The sequence below is a fragment of the Echiichthys vipera genome (genome assembly GCF_963691815.1).
Source record: "Echiichthys vipera genome assembly, chromosome: 2".
NCBI classification, from domain to species: domain Eukaryota; kingdom Metazoa; phylum Chordata; class Actinopteri; order Perciformes; family Trachinidae; genus Echiichthys; species Echiichthys vipera.
This window is the reverse complement of record NC_139827.1, coordinates 24,284,393-24,303,952: the sequence shown is the minus strand read 5'-3', so window position 1 is coordinate 24,303,952 and position 19,560 is coordinate 24,284,393. Positions and strand designations below refer to the sequence as shown.

General features: G+C 41.5%; 2 protein-coding genes across 2 annotated transcripts; both read right to left on the bottom strand.

Moving 5' to 3' along the window:
- Positions 1–1,737: 1,737 nt before the first annotated feature.
- Positions 1,738–11,849, bottom strand: nherf2 (NHERF family PDZ scaffold protein 2). Its single transcript, XM_083929955.1, has 6 exons — positions 11,270–11,849; positions 10,623–10,946; positions 4,720–4,911; positions 3,939–4,092; positions 3,562–3,782; positions 1,738–3,482 (listed from the first exon to the last, which is right to left on the bottom strand). The coding sequence occupies exons 1-6, from the start codon at positions 11,474–11,476 to the stop codon at positions 3,315–3,317; spliced, it is 1,266 nt and encodes a 421-aa protein (XP_083786081.1). The 5' UTR covers positions 11,477–11,849; the 3' UTR covers positions 1,738–3,314.
- Positions 11,850–14,153: 2,304 nt separating this feature from the next.
- Positions 14,154–18,345, bottom strand: nthl1 (nth-like DNA glycosylase 1). The gene is made up of 6 exons (XM_083922153.1): positions 18,109–18,345; positions 16,472–16,713; positions 16,214–16,384; positions 15,943–16,102; positions 15,261–15,366; positions 14,154–14,614 (listed from the first exon to the last, which is right to left on the bottom strand). The coding sequence occupies exons 1-6, from the start codon at positions 18,314–18,316 to the stop codon at positions 14,311–14,313; spliced, it is 1,191 nt and encodes a 396-aa protein (XP_083778279.1). The 5' UTR covers positions 18,317–18,345; the 3' UTR covers positions 14,154–14,310.
- Between the last annotated feature and the right edge of the window lie 1,215 nt (positions 18,346–19,560).

Below are 19,560 nucleotides of genomic sequence, written 5' to 3'. Positions count from 1 at the left end.
TTGCAATGCTACATCATGTATTGTAGTTCAACCCATAACAATAAATCATTTTCAAAACTCACAATAGAATTCATATAATAGTAATGTTGAAAGGAGCCAGTTGAGGTGGTTCGGGCATCTAGTAAGGATGCCCCCTGGGCGTCTCCCTAGGGAGGTGTTCCAGGCACGTCCAGCTGGGAGGAGGCCTTGGGGAAGACCCAGAACTAGGTGGAGAGATTATATCTCCACACTGGCCTGGGAACGCCTCGGGATCCCCCAGTTAGAGCTGGTTAATGTGGCCCGAGAAAGGGAAGTTTGGGTTCCCCTGCTAAAGCTGCTGCCCCCGCGACTCAACCCCGGATAAGCGGATGAAGATGAGATGAGATGAGATGAGATGAATTCAAGCAGGAACAAAAAATCACTTGTCTCACAGTAGACTAGCCTACAACAGGCTAGACTTTGCATGTTTCTGTGTACAATTTAAAATTTTGATCTGAGAAGTAATTAGAAACTAAAACAGTCAGATAAATGTGGCCTAGTGGCGTAAAAAGTTCAATATCTTCCTTGTGAAATGTAGTGGAGTAGTCTACTACAAGTGTTAAGTGTCTTAAATCGTACAATAAGTTGTTTTCCAATCAGCAGGATGCTGTCAGTTATAGCAACATGCTAGTTAGCTTAATATCTTGATAGCTTATTGTTATTAGAGGAGCGTACCTATGTTGCCCTGGTCCTATGTTCCCCCGCTTTATATGTGACCGGGGAACATACGGCGCTTTTTAAAAAAATAGAGTCCAATGCTTTGCACCGATAGGGGGCCTATGTTCCCTGGACTGTTTTTTTTCCACATTCAATGCCGAATTCCACGACCGTAACCCCTAACCTTAACAAAATGCCAAATTAAATCAGCGAAGGCAAAGGCTTAAGGAATAGGGATGACCTGCGTTGAAAGCTAGCATGCTGTTAGCTGATGATACAAAAATGGATATAACTTACTTCAGAGGGCAGTGTTGAGTGGAAAGGTGCAGTTAACTCAACTTAGAACCAGTAATTGAAAGGTTTCCAACTTGATGTCCCTGCAGCTTCAGCAAGTGGGGTTAGCCAAAGTAGGTTAGCCTACTATGATACATCAGATATAGACTGGGTCAAGCCGCTGACTTTCTGCTCTTTGCTTGAGTGAGGTAAAAGTCTAGAGGTGGAGGGAATAGAGTCACCTGTCAGATGGTGAAACCCACTCCCCAAGGCCGAATGTCGGGAGCTTCTCAGGGTCCTATATGTTTTTCCCAAGGTCAAATGTTCAAAATTGCCCTGGGTGAATATGTTGAAATCACTCACCTACAGCGTAAAGCCTATTTAACACCCAAAAGAGTCAAAATCAAAACAACATTTCAAATGAGCTGTACTCAACATTCAGAGCATTAATATAGCAGCAGACACTATTTGCTGTGTACAGTTATTGTGGAGTAATGGTCGTCCTGAGCAGATAATGAAGTCACTCTCCCTTTGTGTGTGTTGTAATCTGTTTTGATAGCTGGTCCAGACACATGTGAGTGCCTTATACGTCGGTATCAGACGCCGAGGACCATGAAAAGGCGTCTTTATTTGAATAGTAGATAACTTTTTTCAGTATTTCGAGCACTTCCGAATAATGGCCCACCCAACATATGGCAAATTTCACAATGTATTGATGACATTCAACTGTGGCATTTACACATGTTCAGAACGTTTAATTAACATTGTGAGAAGTTTCCACCGAGCACATTTGAGAGAAAAATCCTCAAAATGCTACAAGAGATCAGAGGGTCTACCATTTCTTTCCTAAGTCATCCATCGGAAACATTTCCCTTTATAGAAATCACTCTAACATTGAAGAGAAGCACTGAGGTGATCCAGCGTTATACATTTCACAACTTAGCCTCAACCATTTCCTCTGTATTTACATTTAAAAGTGATATACTACATTAAATTAACAAATGTTAACATAACCACTCAGCTGTGATGAGCTCATTGTAAATTGAAAAGACATGGAACTATGACTTAAAAAAAATAAAACCTACCCAAGTTACAACAGAAAATCACACAGAGTGCATTTAGGCTGTTCTAGTCACCATGGCTCTGACATGACTATGATTTGATAAAGAGAAACACTGTCTACTGTCCAGGCAATATTTGTACAGATGGTCTGCCGGTCTTTAATTCTATTGTTTAACACAGTGTATTGTAAGAAGACGCATCCACAGAACACGTCTTTGTCCTTATCGATACTATAAAATAAGCAATACTATTTAATATCTTACAATGTAGTTTTACACAGAGCAGAATCTAAGAACATTAGACTACTATGAATGTTACTACATTTTCACATTACTCTTTCTTTTATGTGCCTCTGTGAGATTGAGGTAGACCTACAGTACTAAGAGGGGAACAAATCCTAAATTAATAATTCCAATATGTTATTTCCACGGCCTAGAAAAGGTTATTAACAATATTTGTGAACACGAGCTACCCTCTCTCATAACCAGAAACTAGATAAGTCTCAAACTTGCGATGTCATCAAGTACAAAGTGTCGAGCTGCTTCATAAACAATTAAAGGGAGACTGATGTTTGTTTTGCTTTATTCTATTGTAGTGTTGTCTTAGTGTTATTTAAACATTCTCATATCATCAGAACATTACCCTGGTGCTCTCAGTGTCAGCTATAACATCTTTCAAAATTCACTGTCTATAAAGCAGCTCCACACTTTTTTTTGAGTAGTGCTGTGTCCATTCAGAGCGGGCTTAATGCTTGGTCCCTGGAAGAGCTTCTTGCAGTATTCTTGTTAACCGTTCATCCGATTGAATTCACGGTCGACACTGCACTCTCTTTGGGTCCTCAGCAATACACTTGCTATGTGCCAAGTCAATCGGATGATGTTGTTGATGAGATATGTGAAGGACAGTCATACATGGAAACAGTCAGAGAGGATTTCCTTAATAGTTAAATAATTGCTCCTAAGGTTCCACCTATTGACCAAATGGCACCAAACAGTACTAAGTTGTGCATTAACCCTTACCTGTTGTAGTGTTGTCATTTGTGAAACAGATAATATTCCCATATACTCAGAACATTCCCCTGGGTGCAGCCAACGCCACATTTTATACTGTACATGAGGGTTGCAAATTGTTCCTGTTTACTCATACTTTTGGACTATCTTAAACCATAGAAATAACATGTATGAATTTTGAAAATGGCCGTAGATAACCCCCTTTAATGTTACAATATGAACAGTGAAGAATCACAACATTATTCCTCGTTCCACGTCCCACGCTCTTCTCTTTTTTGTCCTCATGTTCTGAGGTCAGAAGCTGCTGAAGATCTCTTGTTTCTTACCCCAGTCCATAGCAGGGGCTCTCTTCTTGTTGCGGCTGGCAATGACCTTTTGTTTAGCCTCAGCAGCTGTGGGACTCAGACGCAGGCCATTGTCCATGAAAGGGTCCGAAACACGTCTGTCGTCCTCATCGGGGACCTACGATACACACAAACGTACATGTTTTACGCACGCGCTCACAGACGTTACTGTATTTCTCTCACGCCTCCTCTCTTACCTGGAAGCTCATGTCTGAGCTGCTGATCTCTGATTGGGTTGTGGAACTTCTCGAAGACTGGGATGCTGAGCTTCCATTGGCCCGGGGTTTTGGAGATGTACTTGTGATTGGCGAGTCTGGCAGCGTGACGTTTATGATTGGTGGATCTGTGGCGGGGAGTTCAATGGTCGGAGAGGGGGTGAGCGGGACACTTTCTGTGGCTAATTCATCCAGATAGACCTCTGTGAGAGAGTAAACAGACACACGTGACGCATACTGTCTAGAGAGTAAAGTATGTAGAGAGTACTGTAGAGAGTACTGTCTAGAGAGAAAAGTAGACGCATACTGTCTAGAGAGTAAAGTCATTTGTGTATGTGTGTTTAAGTGTACAATTTGACCTTTGATATGGTTGGCGGTGGGTGTGATTCCCAGTCTGTGGAAAAGCTCATCCGTCTCCTGGTCGGCCACAAGGAGGCGCACTTCCTCCCCTCCTACTTTGATGAGTGCCACTACCTCTGAGTGCCTAAGGCCATCTATGTTTACTCCGTTCACCTGACACAGAGAAACGGGAGACGTCAGAGGATACAGAAGCAGTGGAGGAAAGTAGAATCAGGAAGAGATGCAGAAACAATAATTGAGGACCTATTCAGACAGACAGGAGACAGCGCAGCGATTAGGAAGTAGCCCTAACAAAAAGCAGAGGAAGGTACAGTATGTCTTGCCTCAGACCAAAAACAGATAGAATGTGTGATTTGAGTAGAAGTGAATTTATTTGCATGAATTCCCTTCCTGCCTCAACACTCTTCCTCTACAAGCGCACATGTCTGAAAGCCTGTGACTCACATGCAGCCGCGCATACATGTCCACATGAAAAGACACAGCAACACAGCAAGCTCCATTCAAGATTATCCCTTGTGGTCTTTTCTTCCTTTCCACCTTTAATCAACACCTCCTACTCCCATCAACTCTAAACCAGTCCAGCTAATCTACTCTAATCCAATCACACCTCAAAGCATTGTGCAGACCTGATTAATATGGGGAGCGGTGGAATTGGTTTCCCCATCAGTTGCCTTAAATTGACCTCTGACAAGGGCAACGCATGGAGTCTGCATATATACTCTGAAAAAGGTGGTCACCTTATGCCCCATTTATTTCAGTGTGTGTGTGCTTTGGTTGTACCTCCACTAGTCTGTCTCCAGGCCTGATGTCTGCACTCTCAGCAGGTGAGCCGGGGTCCACTGAACGCATAAACTGTCCACCCTTCATCTTATCGCTATGTAAGTTGAAGCCATAGCCGTGTTCCCCCTTCAGCAGGTGACACAGACGGGGAAGGAGCTCAACTGTAGGCTCTGGTGAGGGATGCACCTGCAGCTACAATGGGACATAAATGAGAACTTTACAAAAACAGTGTTAAAGTGACATTATCATTATTTATCAGTGTGCGGTAATGCATTTTAAGTGCAGATTGATCTGAATAGTCCACACTGCTTTATCAGACAGAAATCAATGGCTGCTTGTAATAGTATCACCAATTCAAACCAATCAAGACTAGCATAGCATGTATTTGAAATTGCTTAGCAGTAAAAACTTTAAATATATAATCATTTTTGAGAGTGTTGTATTTGACTGCACTCTATTCAGCAGGCGATTTGTTAATTTTTTAACGGGAGGATGGACCTGGTTCATTTTGTTCACCTGTGACTAACAAACCTCTCTATGAATGAATTACCTGCCCCAAGCCATATAGTTTATAGAATATTATAGATCCAAGATGAAACTGACAGAAAGGCAGGACTCAATACTGCCTTTCAGTACAGTAATGTCACTTCAATATGATCAATCCAAGAAAACTGTTATTTAAAATATACAAAACTACTTAGTACAGTTTTTGTTTTACATCCTTGAGCACGTTTTTATAATGTTCAGCAATGCCCTAGCCTGACATTGCCAGAGCAAATAAAACACGAGTTCACAGATTTGTCCGGTTCACAGGCTAGAAATGCACACAGTCACATATATAATTTTGCATATATTTACCATGTTATGATATAAATTGATATTGGAAAAAAAGATTCTCATTAATATTGTAATATTGATTTCATATTTATCATCCAGCCCTACCACACTGTTAAACAGGTAACAAAGTGTATATTGGTGTGTCTGTATGATGAGGTAAGCAGGAGAAAGTGGCTGCCAGGATAAGCCTGTGGGCTAAGTGGATCTGGTAGAGAGACATTTGGACTAAAGCTGAGTGTAATGACCAACGACAAGAGTTGACACGTCGCATGACTCACCTGCTGACCTGACTCAACTGCTGACCTGACCTCTGCCTCTACTATGTACATGCTGGCTGTGTGTGTGTGTGTGTGTGTGTGTGTGTGTGTGTGTGTGTGTGTGTGTGTACGCGTGCTCTGTGCCTGGTCCAGGATAGTGGTTGTCTAGAGATGCCGTGACTGTGCCTTCATGGGTAAGCTGACCTGACAGATCTCTCTGTCCTTTCTGCTCCATCAACAATAGAAACGCACACAGGGTTGTGAGTGTGTATGAATAATATCAGACTACATCCCTGTCTGAGTTCGAGCCGAATCGATGGAACAGAAAATCTTGTCGACTGATTGCCATGGTGACAGGTTAGGTTGCTGTGGCCACAGGTCACCCTGTCTCCTGCTGGTTTTAAAGATCTCAGTTTAATTTGCTGGCCTGTTTACTATATTTAACAGCCCCAGTGAATTAACACACGCAGATGCACACAGGCTAAACACGCTGACATGGAAATATCTACTAGTTCTTTCTACAGATAATGTGTTTCCATGTTGTGGTCGTGATAATCAAGTATGTTAGTGCAGAAACAAGTCGATTCTTTGATTAGTTGATAGAAAAATTGTATTGCCAACTATTTTATAAATCAGTAATCTTTTAAGTAGTTTTCAAGCAAAACGATGTCAGACAGTCAGTGGTTCCAATGTCTTAAAAGTGAGAATTAGCTGATTATCTTTGTTTTTTTCATGATTGTAAATATATATATATATATATATATATATCTTTGGGTTTTGTCGTTTCTCTCCTTGAACTCTGTGAAGTTGTGACAGGTACTTTTTTACTATTTTCTGAAATTACATATTGCAGTTAACAATAAGCCCCAGTATCAAATCAATATCTCCCATTTATAGGTTCCATATCGTTAAAAAGTTATATTTCCATGTCTTTTCTTATTATAAACAGGTCGAGGTGCTTTTTAAATATACCGTGAAAGAAGCAAAACACTCAATCCAGGGAGAAATGCACACAGCCTGTATTCAGAAACTGTCTCTTTAAACGAGCCGTCAGGACTTTTTTCAGGGGGGCTTAAAGATTAAAATAATGTGTTTTTAACATTAAAATATGTAAAATAACAGTAGAAACCCCAAATACTTTATGGTTGTAATGGCACAGATTGTTTAACAACATCTGGAGCTTGCTTTTACTTAAAATGGAAAATAAAAAAAATTTTTTAGTTCTAAACTTTTTGAGTAATTGAAGTTTAATCAGGGAGGATATTAAAAGTGGTTTATTTGTGTGCGTGTGTGTGTGTTTGTGTGATCCAGTCTGTTGCGTAGCTGCAGCCAACACTGTGGTTGTGTAAGACTATCTGTATATGGGCGTCTGCTGCCATAATAACATCATGCAACAATGCAATTGCGTCTGTATTTACTTGTACAATGTGAATGTCACAAGACGAATGGCATGGGAGCAGAGATAACAGAGAGAGACTATGTGTGTGTTTAAAGACAGTGTGTGTCTTTGGTGAGCACTTGAAAAGCACAGGGCTTGAGTGATGTTGTCCTGCAATGAATATGCCACAGTGGTTTCCTGATCGAACTGCTGATCCTACAAAAAACAATCCCTAACATACATAGCACTCAAACAGTAATTTTACCTTGCAGAACACAAGAGTTTCTGGTCTACCCCTGCCTCCATCAGTTTATGTGTTTGTAAGTTTTGTTAGTTCCTAGCCTTTTAAAACATCAAAGTCACACAGTAACACAAACAAACTGATCGACCTGCAACTCCTGTGTTTTGTGGAGTAAAATTACTGTTTTTGTCAACAAAGTCTTGTGGCTTTGAGGAGATCATATAATGGCTTCAGTTCCCCCTGTCTAAACTTAAACAAGGCTTTCTGGCAGTAAGGTAAAGCAGTGAAAATATTCTAAATGTAGCCACTTAAACTGATTTTTGGTGGTTGAAATATGTGTGTTTAGCGGTTCTCCTCCTCCACAGCAGAGCATTGCTTAGCTTTGTGTTGAGGCTCCTGCCCGCTTCTCCAAACTGGGGGTGTTTGTTCTACTGTACTTACTATGGATAAGTACCTATATACGAATTGTAATCTTCTTATCTGCTCCTTTCCGTTCATGTTATTGTTTAAATGTATTGTAACTATGCATTGAATTTATCATTGTGTGTACAATGTAATGAATAGGCATTTTCATGAAAGGAACAAATAAACACATAAATACCTCATACAACCCTACCTAAATGAATTCTGAACTATTCCTTTAAAGTGCTCTGGCTTATTCTTAGACAATCTTTTTTTTTAGAGCTCAGAGAAAATACCCGTTAAAAGCCTTTATGTTGTGAGGCATATGAATGGATAAACAGTCCACGTGGGCCCTCAACAGGTCATCATAACACTGGAAATTATTTTGAAAATGTCTACCCTTTCCTATCGGTGTATTAAAGGGTCCCATGTTACTCCATGTAGAGAAGGTGGACACAATAACACCTTCACAATATAATGCTATCCATTCATTCATTTACAACAGATGTTTAATAATAATAATAATAATAATAATAATAATAATAATAATAAAACATTCTGGAATTTATTAAGTTATGTTTTGGTTCAAGCTCATATTTGCAGCCAGGCTTGGTTGTGATGTAATATGCTGTAAAGGTGATGCTGTAATTACGTATGATGTTGTTTGATCTGAAACTGTAACCAAAACTGATAAGGAGAGCCAGCCAAGGGGCAGCCTGTATTTACCCTGCCTTCGGCTAAACAGATGGCAGCTTGACGTGGGCCGGTGGTCCTGGGGATCCTGCATGGTTCACTTTGTTTGGAGCCCAAACACTGAGCCCGATCCTTGGCAGACAGCCCCCGGTTATTTCTACAAGTCAGGCTGACATTAAGACGTCACGGGTGATGTCTGGTTGGCACTAGTGGAAATTTTGTTTTTGCTGTGTCGCGCCTGCTGGCACGGCACTGTAGGAATTTAAATGGCTTTGTGTGTATTTTGTGTACATTTACAAAGCTTTGATAGTGTAGCAAAGACTGTTTCTAACCCATAGTAGAGTTTGAGATCGTTTGCCCTGAGCTGAATAAACTACACAAATAGTATGCAAATAGTTTGACTGTGCAACACTGTTATCTTAAAATTTGATCCCTCCTGTGTCTGTTTGGTACTTTCATTCCTCCCTGCAGACACTTAAAGCCTGCTCTGTCAAAACACATTCAAATTAAAGTCGAGCAGACAGGGTGACTGATCAAATCTGAACTCATATTAAACAGTCAAATGCAGTCCCTGCCTGTTACAAAGCCTTCAGTACAGTAGTCAAACTTTGGACAGAAACAAATCTCCTATTCTAACTTCTCTGAGAGAAAAAAGGATCGGATTTTTATGAAATTCCTGCTTAATTTGACTCTTTGGTTAACAATTCCACCTAGTGCCCACTTTATCACACTATTTTCCCAAATGATCATTCATTTTGACTAAACAAAACCTAGAGTTCATTGTGTTTTTGCAGGAAACACAGTCAGGTGAGCAGGGTTTTGTCTCTGCAGTCAGGAAGGAAAAAATCCTACAGCTGTAGGTGTTAGGTGTTTACACTTAGTTTGCACAAAGAGACAGCACTCTTTAAATAGTATATGCATGTGAAATGTTCATGCCGCTCAGAGACAACAGTGGCTCGTAAAGTTTGAATGACAGAGAAAGTTAAACAAAGGACAATAAAACCCACTGTTTCACTGTGGCGGAGAAACCCTTTTAAACCTGCTGTATTTATTCAGTCATTCACCGTTTATAATGGATCTTACTGCCAGCTGAATAAAAATAAAAATGTAATCAAGAACTAGTGATTATGATTGATTATTCTTTCAAGCCAGCCAATCTTGACATAAAGAAATGTCTCCACTTGGATGTTTTCTTTTGTGGCTTCAATTAATCTGCTAGGATTGTCTCTCCTTCTTGATGAACATGTGATTTGTGTTGGAATACCGAAAGCCTGTCCTTTTTAAAGGGCCCATATTGCAAAAACTGTCTAACTATTATTTCAATGTCTTTTATTTTACTGTATTATAGAGAAGGTCGAGGTCCTATTTAAATACTGTGAAAGTATCAAAGCACTCAATCCACCGAGAAATGCACACAGCCTGTATTCAGAAACTGTGCCTTAAAACGAGCCGTCAGGACTTTTGTACGGCTTTGATGTAACAACTATACTTTATATAGGTAGAAAGTTCAGCTGTCTGAGCACCGACTGTGAGAGCGCTGATGCAGAAGACTAGAAACGCCGACCAATCAGAGCAGACTGGGCTTTTTTCTAGAGGGGGGCTCAAAGAGACAGGTGCTAAAACAGAACATTTCAGACAGAGAGTGAATAAAGGTGTTTATGGTGTGAGAAATATAAGGTTTTTTAAAAAAGATTAAAGCATGTGAACATGTTTCAGTAGAAACCCCAAATTCATAAAATAAATTAGCATAATATGGGACCTTTAAAGTTTTCGGTCCCACCTGCTTTGCACTTCTTTGAGAATCCAGCCAGCAGGACAGCCAAGTGCTCAAATCCAGATTAGTGCTAGACAGACATCAGGTTAAAGAGTGTACTTTCAATGTCACACGCACTCTTAACACAGTAACACACTGGCTCTCTGCAGCCAACCGGGGACGCCAACAAGCAACCGCAACTTCAGAACTTGGACTCTTTCCTCCCTTTTCTTCTCATAAAAACTAGGCAGACAATCTATAAAAGCCCTCTACATTTATGTCATCTGACTATGTTTTTCTAGTGTGTGTGACAGGGTCTGTTGTATTGCTGTTCACCCTTACCTCTGTGTCCGTCGCTGTACTGGATGTCACTGAGGATCTCTTGACCTTGGCTTGTATGATTGTGGTTGTTGGAGAGTCTGCAGCTGGAGGGTAAAATGAGTGTGTGTAGTTGAGTTTGGGTGACAGGGGTGAGTTCTCTCTGGGTAAGGGAGATGTAGAAGGGGTGGGTCCGGGCGAAGGTGAAGGCCGAAGGGAGAGGGTTCCCATCTCAATGGCCAGGTCCTCGGTGCAGGCCAGACCAATGCTGCGGAGGTAGTCATCCGTTTCTCTGTCCACCACCAGCAGCCTGGTGCGGTGGGCAACTTCACGAATACGGCCTACCACCTGCATGGAGGAGAGAGGAGTGACAGACAAAAGGGAATAGTGTGGCGTCATCCAGTGCTTGTTGTTCACCCTAAACTGGCTTGCACATAGCATAGTTTTAGCATGACAGTGACACCCAGTCATTCCCATTACACAAGGCTCACACTGACCCATTTTAGTACCCCCCCCCCCCCCCCCCCCCCCCCCCATCTCCTCAGGCAAATGAAAAAGTGGTCTAACAGGTATAATACTCATTGTTTGTACCTCAGAGAGTATATGCACCCTTCCTGGCTTCTGTGGTATGTGATTTCTAAACACTGATTTTATTGAGCCATATCACTCACTTGATGGTGGGCTTCGTTCTCCACATTCTCCCCGTTCACCTCCACCACCCGGTCCCCCGGTCTCAGCCCGGCCAGGTCGGAAGAGGAGCCGGGCTCCACTTTGCGGATGAACTGTCCGCCTCTGTTCCTCTCCCCGTGCAGGTGAAACCCATAACCGCGCTCTCCTTTGGTTAGGAAACAGAGCCTGGGTCTGAGCTCGCTCTCCATCCCAGTGCGTCAATAGGGGGAAAACAGGTCAAAGTGTCTCAGGGGAATAAACAGGTGCTTGTCCCAAGAGTTGCGGGGGAAAGTCTCTGGCTCTTAATCCAACGTACGACTGCGCGCTGCAGTGCCCAAAAGATCATCATCATCTGGCATGATGTGAGTCCATTAATAATCCACAACTGTTTACGGAGCACAAATCAAAAACTAATGAGTGTTTTATCCATCATGCGAATTACAGGGGCGCAATTATGTACGCGCAAAAATGGTGCACGGTGTGCGTAAAACAGTCGCCAAAACCACGCGGACATGGGCTAAATCCCGTCGGTCGGAGGAATAATCCAGGAGATCGGAGATTAGAAAGATTTCCTCGCACGTAACACTTAATTCACCTCGTCAGCTGGGTGTGTATCCTCATTTCCGACCTGGTGCGAGTGAAGAGGCGTCAACAACAGATGCCGCTACGCCCCCTGCGGCGCACACCTGACGACGCAGCTGCAGCGCAGCCGCGATGTGCTGGCAGATGATTGTAGCCTGAGGCAACGAGGCTGTTGGTTAGGAGTTACACTAAAGGCATTATTTGTTTAGGGATGAAATTAGTTAGCAGCCAAGATACGTTTTTAAATGCGGCCAAGTATATTTGATCCTGTTACAGCTCCTCCAGAGAGGCAGACCCTGTGCGCCGGAGGTGGACCTGTGGCCTGGGAACGGATATCGTCCTTATCCGCCCTCTACTCCTGTCCCCACAGGAGATCGGTTATGTAAAAGGGGATTTAATGGTTCGTGAAATACGCTCAGGCTTACTTGCTTTTACGCATTTAAAAATAATGAGTCTCTCAGGTAATTCAGGACAGGTTTGAGGTTTGACATACGAGGCAAATATTAGTGAGGAGTTCAGCTACCCTCTGGTGGAAGAACTATTTAATTTTTTTTACCTGAGTGATGCAATGCCACAGCATAAAAAACTAAGCTATACGCTACAAAAATACAGTACAGAAATTTTGCATTTCAAGTCCTCCTCAACCCTGCTGATGTGCCTTTGAGCAACATATCAGATCCATATTTAAGAGGTGAAATACTGAAGGTCCCATATTATGATAATTTTCAGGTTAATATCTATTTTTACATACTTTAATGTTCAAAAACATACTTTTCTGCTGTCCTGCTGGTCTGATTTTCAAAGAAGTGCAAAGCAGGTGGGACTGAAAACTTTAAAGGTCACATATTATGCTCATTTTTCAAGTTCATACCGTATTTTATGGATTTTGGGTTTCTACTAAAACACGTTCACATGCTTTAATATTGAAAAAAACAAAAACTTATATTTCTCATACTGTCTGTCTAAAAATACCTGTATTCACCCTCTGTCTGAAATGCTCCTTTTTAGAGCCTGTCTCTTTAAAGCCCCCTCCCAATATCCCACTCTTGGCATCTCTGCCCCGTCATTGCAGCCGGGAAATGACTGTAAGGCACTGTAGCAGAACTTTTTACCCATAGTATAGTTGCCACATCACAACTGTAGAGAAGTCCTGACGGCTCGTTCAAAGACACAGATTCTGCATTTCAGTGTTTTCGGTTTTGATACTTTCAGTATTTTAAATATATTTTTATTTACATAGCCTCTCAACCTGCTTTACGATTAAAAAAAGACATCTTACATGTTACAATACAGGGCCTTTAAATGGTTGTCACTGGATCACTCCTGTCAAGTTGCCCTGAAGCAAGGCACTCATTCAGCTGCCAACAATATACTTCCAAGCTTCGTGCAAATGTGGATAGCAATAAATGTGAGTGCTCAGTCATCACCAAACAAAGCTACAGTCCAGTGTCTTAATATCTCTAATAGTCCTTTACCAAAGGCGACAGCTGACTTGTAGCAAGACAAACACGGGTGTAACTAATAACATTAGTATAGGCTTTGTTCCATTTAAATGTCCCAGTAATCCATGACAGTCAGGCAACACCAATGACACACCTAATGACCTAGTCATCATTGCCATTAACTACACCTGTGGTTGTCCTGCGATTACACGCCCATTACTTTATAGGGAAGTAGTATAGTTTAATAGTATTGTATAGGTCCAAACACGTTTTACTAGCTCTGAGTAAAGGATCTGTTATAATGTGCTTACTCTGCTGTTAAAGTGTACATAAATATTATGTAACATAATTACTTTCAGTTTAGGCAATGTTGCTGGGTAACATTATATTTACCAGCACTTTGCACATCATTTATTAGGTATTAGGTGTCAAGTTGGGATACATTTTAAGCAGTAACCAAGACTGGCTGCACAAATTAAATATTGTTTTTATAAATAGAGGCTGAGGTTGAACTTTCACTTTGGTTCTTTTTAATGTTTATATCAGCCCTTTTTAGTTCAATGACTAATTTGGACTAAGTTGTGACCAGCCAAGTTCCTCATTTGATACCACCAGCTTTTATGAATAACTAATTGAGCATACTTACTGCCTTTCAGTATTATCTTTATATTGTGTATTTAGGTCATGTTCTTGATCATTAAGCACACCCAGGTACAGTATTTAGGGGGGACTTAAACATTTAAATGCTTTAAATGAGTTTAATGTTGTTGTAACAAACAAGTTATGTGCTGGAATAAGCCAAACCTCAAGACATACTTTTTTTATTTGGTAATTACAAAATTAAGCACAAGAAGTACAAAAAAATTTGATCTCATATAAAGTGTAAACAGTGTAGTTATAGTGTCAAAATAAAATACTAAATAATATGTATATCTTGAACCAAAGTCAAGGTTTAGCTTAGATGCACGTTTTCAGTGTGTGCATGTATTGAAGTTTTCTTGTCCAACATTTGGCCACGCTCAGTGATAAACGTCGCTTTTTTTTCTCCTCTGTGTGGTGCGGGAAACAGGTGCGGGCAGCGGCTCCTTCTTTGTCCTCTCATATTTAACAGCAGATCCTTGTTCGGGCTCGGTTTTTGTTGTAGAGGAAGAGGTTGTGTTTGAAGACTGTGGGGATCCAGCTTTAGGCCTCTTTGTGGGAGAGATCTTGTGTGCGGATGGACAGCTGTGCTGGTTCAGACACACAGAGCAGAGAGGGTTGACGGGGACACAAACCTGCTGTCCGAAACCCACAAGCAGCCAGTTGATTTCACTCCACAGCTCCCTGGGACAGAGAGAGAGGGACATAACCATCTTATCTAAAACCTGTATGCATTGATTTAGAGTTCCTATCAGTCACCAGAGTCAATGATGTGTTGTATGTACCTAGGTCAGTTTGGGTGACTCTGATATTTATAGATTTGCTGATCCGTGTTAATCAGGTTGTACGGCTCAATAGTGAATTAGTTAAACTACATGGGGAACGAAAGTGCAATACAGCTGGTTCTGCCTCACATCGCAGACAGCAAGGTATGTATCTTAGTCATTGTTAAACAGATTGTACTCGTACTTTACTCAGTTCTATGAAGTTTTTACCTGTTGAAGGGCTGCTTAGCTGTGCAAAGAGGGAGAAAGAGAAGTGTGTGTGGCATAAAGAGAGGAGGTAGGTAAATGGTCAAGACGACCTGGCGAACTGTTAGGTCAGGGTGAGACTTGTTACCTGAGAACTTGACAACCCCCCCCCCCATTTCCTGTAAGTTGTTTTTGTCAAATGTACCTTGGGAAAGGTTCTGGGAAGCAGCATAAAACTAGAGCTGAGCTGTGCGGCATCCTTGCCCATGTAGCTGTTTAATTTGGATATAATGGACGCGCTGTGCTGCAGGCATCTGACGACGCGACCCATGGAGTTTGGCCGTTAGTCATGCTGTTACCTGGGTAACCACTCCTCCAGGGCTTTGCGTGTTTCCTCCGGGTTCTTGGTGGGTTTCTTGAGCCAGCCCAGTCGATTAGAGATACGATGCACATGTGTGTCCACGCCTAAACAAAAAAATAAAATTTAACACTATGAACAAACACAGTTTTGCATTTATTGCTTAATTATTGCAGATACCGTATACAGTATGTTATTTTTATTTTTCAATGCTGCAACTTTATCAACCTGAGATCAACACAAACACTGTGGTACAATGGCATGCGGGGATTGAGGTGGGATATGTTAAAGCTAAAGTCATATTTGCTTAAACTGTCACTATATCCTGACAGCACAATGAGACAGACAATGTGTAAAAAGTAATGTATCTTTAGCTCCATCTGCTGTTCCTGTCTGGTCCCAGAGCCCTCTCTGTGTGCTGCTAATCTGATATCTTCCTCCGCACCTGACCTACAAAAGCCACTCAGAGCCGAGGAGTCTCTGACGCAGCGTCAATGACTGCTCTGAACTCAACTGAGTTCAAACTGTGTCAGATCAGGGCAGTGCTGATCAAGATTGCGGCAGACTGGCGCTTGCATTTCAGTTTCCAACTAAGTGAATTCACATCGCTGTTTAATATAAGTGTTCTGTTTTATTTCATTAGATCTGTAAGTGGTCTACATGCTTCAGGAGTGTGCCCCCACCAATGCCAGAAACCTGGTCCCAGGCGATGTCCATAGCCAAGTGAGCCATCTTAGGTCCGACTCCTGGCAGGCTGACCAGCCCCTCCACGCTGTCTGGGATGTCCCCTCCAAACTGTTTCTGCAGCATGGCCGATGTCAGCTTCAGATACTTCACCTTAGTCTACAGAAGGGTAGAGGGGGAAACCATTCAAATAAGGTGCAAAACCCAACAAAGGAGGGTGAGAAGATGGAAGAACGGCTCCTGTTATACATAAAAAGAAGTGTGCATTACCCTCCAGAAACCGACAGGGTAGATGAGTTTTCCCAGTGCTTCATCATCAGTAGTGAGGATATTTTCTACAGTGCAACCGTGAGCTCGGAGCTTCTGCATCGCCGCTGCTGTCACCTGGTCCTTGGTCTGACTAGACAGCATGAGTGAAACCAACACCTGGAAACGTCTCACCTGTGCCGATAGAGACAACAACAGAGGGAACAGGATGAAACATTTTGAATTATGTAGGCTTAAAAAAAAAATCTAAACCACACCTACATGTGCCGGAGCCTCCGCGTCGTAGCATTTCTCTGCTCCCATGTTATCTACAGGTGCGTCACGGCCGCTCCTCATCTCACGGATGAATCCCAATTGTTTCTTCCAGTTGGGAGGTTCCCAGTGCTCTGTCTTCACCGCTGGAACACCATCATCGTTGTCATATTCCACTTTGAGCTGTCTCCTCCTGCGGCTGTGTGAAGACAACGGTAAAGTGTCCGTCTCTGTTTTTGGATGGCAACCACCTGAATGAGTACAGAGGAGAGAGAATGAGAACTATATGATCCAGCGTGGCAATACAGCAAGAAATAAACTACATTCCTCTCTTTAGGGAAGGCTTTAGGAGCTTGGCTGATTTAGGAGCTTGGCTGCAGAGGTTGGCCACATGCGCACAGTTTGGTCGGCCAATGTTTGAATGATGAGGCATGGCTCGCTGTATTTTTTCCAGTTCGTCCCAAAGGTGTTGGATGAGGTTGAAGGCAGAGCTCTGTGTAGGCCAGTAAAGTTCATCCAAAACAAACTCTGAATACCAACATTTCTTTATGGACTTTGCGTCGCGTATGCGGCAATGTCATGTTGCAACAAGACACTATCATCCCCAAACTCACTCCAAACCTGGAATAGTTTGTAACATTTTTAGCTTGCGGGTCAATGTTAAACAGTAGTCTGCAATGGGAAAAACAACAATAAGAAGATAGTCTGAAAAAAACATATAATTTGGTGCAGGGGGGAAACTTTTACTACACTGTTGTGTTGTTGCAATGTTACATGTGAATTGGGTAGCGCAATCGCATACAAAGTCAATGCAAAGACACAAATCGATGTGGATTCACAGCGGGTAATGTGAGCAACGAGAATCTAACGGTGCGACACTGATGATGCGAAATTTTCTCTGCAAAGCAAATTTTCTCGGCCAGTCTGACCACATTTCTCATCCCATGACTCGTCATTCATTTGGTGTTATTCTTATCACACTATCTGCATCAGGGCTTTCGCCTCTGCACCTTCATTACACCCGGGGAATGACTGTAGCAGCCCTCTCTACTTGTATAGTTGTGACATCACAACCGTACCTGGCGGCTCGTTTAAACACACAGTTTCTGAATACAGACTGTGGGCATTTCTCTGTGGCTCGAGCGTTGTGATACTTTCACAGTACTGAAGCACCTCGACCTGATTTATAATACTAAAGACATCTCACTTGTTTCAATATGGGAACTCAAAGTGACTGTTACTGCAGGACCCTTTAAGCATGTATGTCCTCTGAAATGTGATGCTGTTAGGTGAGATAAAGTCTGCAGCAGCCTTGCCCAGATCTACTTTTCTCGTGTATAGACCTTTTCAACGGACTTCCATTGCTAGGAAACAGCCTTGGTCCTTGTTAACTTCCTGTCAGTTGATGTCATTCACAATCTCTGCAACAGGAAATAAACGAGGGCAATTTTAAAATGTTTATGTTTACATCTTTGAAAAGGTCTATATACGTATATCTGTAGACGCAATGTGCTGATCACTTTGATTGTTGCAGCCATGGCAACTTCCCCGGCCTCTATGCAGAAACAATAGTGTCAGAGGTCGATAACTGAACTGTGGTGTGTTCACGTGTCTCTGTTCAGCTAGTAGCCTAATGTAAACATTACCCGTTGATAAGGGGGCCGAGGAGGGTCTTTGCTCGAAGATCCTCGCCTCCTCCTCCTCCTCCTTCACCTTCACAGAGGAAACTGGATCCACGTCGCTCCGTCTGTGGGTAAGTTTGGACCCGACAGAGGATGCGTGTGCGCGGCCAGCATTTCGATCACCACTCCGAGTGACAACAGACCTGCGCTGGGTGAAATAAGGAGAGTTCATAGTCAAACACTGGGCTACATCACACACTCTCGTGCGGTAGGGGACGCGAAGCATTTAGATTGAAGTTAGTTTTTCATTCGTAGTTTCTGGTCACGCGCATAGACCGAATGGTCACGAGCGGACAAGAAAAGTTCAAACCATTAAAAAAAAAGAAAATGCATGAAGGAAATATAATAATAATAATAATAATAATAATAATAATAATAATAATAATAAATACATCGATACAAAATGTGTTTATTTTAATACCATGATTCAAGTTTAACCTTATCAAAATAATGATGCAAGAGAATCAATGCAAAACTAAAAATCAATGCTATTAGTGGTTCATAACATTGTAACATGTTTCATGAATATATAAAACTAAATTATACATATGACTTGCTAAGGTAGGCCAATGTATTTGATCAATACAATTATGAGATTAGGTGTGGGCATTATGACAAAATACATCAGTGTACTCTTATGCATTTATAGTAATAACTTTAGATTTACGAAATAGTATTTTAAATACGATTAATAAAAAACTACTACGAGGGTTACAGGTCTGTGTTTTATAATTCAATTATAAAAATGTGCCAAATTAAGAAGGTGACAGCAGTGGAGTTCATGTGCTGCATATGTTTGACACGAGGAAGAGATGTAGCTGTGAAATATAAAGATGAAATAACCCAGATCTGGCAACAGGCATTCAGTGTGAATTGGTATTTTTAATCTACAAAAATCATATTGAAACAGAAGTAAATAACACTAAATAATAAGCACCCTTATCTTGGAATAAACTACAGGATCATTTCAAACTGGAATCCCTCATCAGCATGGACCATTTCAAAAGCAGGATTAAGGACTTTTTGAATACAATTTGCACATTTACTGTCTCTGAGCACTGATCTGTTTCTTTATTTGTAATGTTGTTTTATCATGTTTAGTTGTGTTTTGTTTTTGTTTTTAAATGTGAAACTTGTACGTGTTATGCTGCTGTCTTGGCCAAGACCATCTTGGAAAAGAGATTTTAAATCTAAATGGGACTATCCTGGTTAAAAACAGGTTAATACAAAGTACAAAAAAATAATTTAGCTAAATGACTATCTATCGGATGATGATGATGACTATCTATGACTCGTACCATTTAATATCTAGGACAGTGAAGCACAACATGGTCTTGTTGCCTCTTCTTGATCACAAAAATCACATGATGCTCAGCTTGTTTATGTTGAGTTTAGTTAAACAGTACAGAAAATCAG